The sequence below is a fragment of the Arachis ipaensis genome, chromosome B04 (genome assembly GCF_000816755.2).
Source record: "Arachis ipaensis cultivar K30076 chromosome B04, Araip1.1, whole genome shotgun sequence".
Classification (NCBI taxonomy): Eukaryota; Viridiplantae; Streptophyta; class Magnoliopsida; order Fabales; family Fabaceae; genus Arachis; species Arachis ipaensis.
Window position 1 is genome coordinate 128,589,399 of NC_029788.2, and position 3,857 is coordinate 128,593,255.

General features: G+C 31.4%; 1 protein-coding gene across 1 annotated transcript in view; it reads right to left on the reverse strand.

The window, feature by feature from the left end:
- The window catches only part of LOC107635393 (UDP-glycosyltransferase 83A1), a 2,310-nt gene continuing 1,213 nt past the window's right edge, over positions 2,761-3,857 (reverse strand). Inside the window, exon 2 of the mRNA XM_016338864.2 lies at positions 2,761-3,720. Within this exon, the coding sequence (XP_016194350.1) occupies positions 2,855-3,720 (866 nt within the window). The 3' untranslated portion in view covers positions 2,761-2,854. The remainder of the gene's footprint in view (positions 3,721-3,857) is intronic.

A 3,857-nucleotide genomic window follows, 5' to 3' on the forward strand; every position in this document is an offset into this window, starting at 1 on the left:
GACAATGCATCTGAGGGTCACATGATAAAAGAAGAGGACAGTGCATCTGAAGCATTTCTTAACATTATTGCATAGTGACGTAAGCACTTAGGTCATAGAGCACCAACAATGTAGCTGGTGCAAAGAGAACAAACAATGACGTAAGCAATGACGTCATAAGAAGGGTAAGGATGTGAATTGTCCATCAGACCCAACCATTATAAATAGATTGCTTAGGCAATTGTAGAAGCATCAGACAATAGAAAGCAGGAGGCTAAGAGTACTCATATGCTAGGAGAGTAAGGAGGAAGCTGCCAAGGCGATTCTATAGTCTGAAGAAGAATTCCCTTAGGGAAAAATAGTTATAAACTCCCATCTGGAGTTAGTATCTACAATTTTCCTTCTGGAGATAAAAACACCTTATGTAAAATATACTAAATAAAGGAAGTATTTCTCCAGAAAGGTACATCTTTATCCTAGTCTTTTAATTATGAATTATTTAGAAAGTTTAGAATTAACAGAAGAATCTGATTATTATAGATTAACTGCTTTATTAGAAATGGTCAACATTTTTATGAATTTGCAAATTATACAAATTATAAACTTATTTGAAGTAAAATATGAAGAGTAAAATTTTGCAAATTATACAAATTATAAACTTATTCAAAGTAAAATATGAAGAGTAAAATTGGTATCAGAGCCAAGTTAACGATTAAGGATAACATTTTCTCTTTAAACAACACTTTTAGTGATACGCTTTTTAACCAAATAAAAACAAAAATCTGTAAATCTGTACCAAAATGTATCTGTACACTAGATGGACCTTATTTTATTATCAAATTGAGTTTTGTAGTTCATAAATATTTTATTTTTTATTTTTAAGTGTTTAAAATATTTGATCTGCTAATAATGATAATAATAAAAATACTGTTTTTTTTTTTTAATTGTTGGTCCCCTTATAATGAGGATAGGGCCACGCACCTCTGATGCCAACAAAATATAAAGCAAAGTCTATACAATATATTATTGGAGAGTTTAGTCAGATGAAAAAATTCCTCACGGCATTGCCTGTGTAACTAAAGAAGAAAAAATGAATTTGGCTACACCAAACTCAATTTTATTATTATTATTATTATTATTATTATGGAAAAGAGAAAATCTCTACATACAAGTGTCTTGTGATTACAAGCTTTATAAAACTGAAGAGAACAAAATCCACTAAACACATTTTTATGTGCCTCTTTAACAGACTTTTAAATCAATTCAAATCAATTAATGCGCAAATATATAACTTTCATTTTTCAAAAGTTTTCATTTCTTTTTTTCGAATTTCTTGTCAAATTTGTTGGATCTCCGCGTTCTCTCTTTGCTTCGTTTTTTTTTCGATTTTCATGGTTTTTGAAATCAAGTCTTGAAATCGTTTTGAAGATGATAGAACTTCAGAAATACACCCAAACGATTACATAAATACACCCAAACGGTTACAGAAAGAATTACAGAAATACACCCAAAAGATTTAAGAAATACACCTAAAATAGGGAGAGACAGTATATTTCTTCTTGAAATCTTTTAATGTTTTGCTGGTTAAGGATGAGGCACATGACACAGACAATTTAAAAAAAAACCTAGAAGAACAGTAAAATAGTACCTTGAATAATGTTTCTTCGTTTTTTCTGGTGATTTTTGATGGAGATTTGTATCTTTTCTTCTTGATTTCTTCTACTCTTTGCGAGGATTTGGAACGTTTCTGCAGAATCGTAGTTTGTTTCAAATGTCGCTTGAATCTTGACGGTTTGCATTTTGATTGAGGAAGAAGAGGAAGAGTGAACGTATTGTGGAAGGGTGCTTAAGGCGCGTGCGTTGGACGCTCGATTCTAAAAGAGTGGTGTGCGTGTTTTTTTTTTACTTGAACCAACTTATATAGCTTGTAAGCCAAAAAGATTTGTATATGTAGACCTGTGTTGAAAAAATGAATTTAGCTACACCAAAAATTTGTATTGTCTTAAAATAATAATGTTAGAAACTCGAAATGTCTTTTTTTTTTTTTAGTTAAGGAGTTAGTTATCCTTTGTAAAAATAAATAAGAGTCGGGTTAGATCTTTACTCGTGTGATTAAACACTCAAACTGAAATTGCCATGTCTGTTTTACCCTCCATTTCTGATTCTCTCACTCTGTTCGTGTCTTTTTCTTCTTGCTGAGCTGAATTTCAACATGGTGCGTTGAGTTTCAACATTTGTAGTAAGAGAAGTGTGTTACTCTAATCTTATTTTGAGAGTGATCATTCTGTAATTTTGTAATAAGTATGTAACATTCTGAAATTCTCCCTCAACAAGTCAAGCTTGGCAGATAATGCTTTATTTTCTGTAATAACATTAACATGTGATTATCACTTAGTTCTTATTCTTTTATGATCCAATTTGAATATCAAATTAAAATGGATATTTTTATGTATAGAAAAACAACTTCAGTCAAATGATGTGTTGTATGTTTTTTTCCTTATACATACATTAGACAATAATATAATGTTGTGTTTCACCGTCGCTATAAACAACTACTCATCATCATGTGAAAAACATTGTTTAAAAAAAGGTAGTGACCAGTGGCCACATTTGTCATCTAGCATCTAATTTCAAACTTGCTGATTGGACTTTGAAATAATTAATCTAGTTTAATAGATATGCAACAATCAAAAGATGTTTAGCGTGTATAATATGTATCCAAACTTTACGTGATTAGCACGAAATTAAATGGATAATATTTTTAACTTTTTCTGTCTCAGCTATAGCCAACAAAATTATTATTAGTAGAAAATAATATTGTAATTCTAATTTTGTCACTTTTTCATTCAAATATCAAATAGAGTATATATTATCATCATTTTGCCCAATTGATAAACATTTCATGATTTTTTGAAGACTGGCCAGCTTCAACTAAGTTGTTCCTTATCACTTGCTTCAATTTCAAAGACCTTTCCTTTATGGTTTCATCTTGAAGCAATTGCTCAACCTTCTTCCTTATCTCTTCCTTTGATATGAATCCATTTTCATCTTTGTCTAATCCAATTCCAACTTTCCACACCTCACAAATGTATGACTTGTTCCAAAATTGATCACTGAAAAATGGACAACACAAGAATGGTACACCACTGGACACACTTTCAACAACTGAATTCCAACCGCAATGACTTATGAAACAAGCAATTGCAGAATGGTTCAGTACTTTTTTCTGTGGTGCCCAACTAACAATTTTACCTTTACTTCCATGAAATTCATTTGGGTATGTGTTATTTCCCTTGTTATCATCATTACTTGTTCTTACAACCCAAAGAAAAGGCTTGTCAATGAGATCAAGTGCAAGTGCTAATTCTTTGAGTTGCTTGGATTCCATAACTGCCAAGCTACCAAATGAAACATATACAACAGATTGAGGTTGTTGTTGATCCAACCATTCTAAGCATGTTGTGTCCTCTTGCCAGAATGAGGAGCTTTTGTTGTTGTTGTTGTTGTCACTTTCAATCAATGGTCCAATTGGTAGAAACTTTGGTGATATGGAGAATGCTCCTGGCTCAAGATCATAGGCACTATTGCAAAGCCACCACTCTGCTAATTCCATATTATGCATCACATCTTGCACAATATTATCAAAGAAAATCTTACCTAGGCTAACCCATGGTAAATTTTTTGTGTCCATCATAGGCATATTTGGGGAAAGTTGAATTTCTTGTTTCTTGGTGGGGATTCCTTCAATTGAAAAAGGAAAAAAAAAGCCTATAAAGCTCTCATCACACATTTAATTTATGGTAATACAGAGACAATAATCTAAAGATAGTTTATTTAACTCAACATCTATAATTACATATTTGTTACATTTAATATTA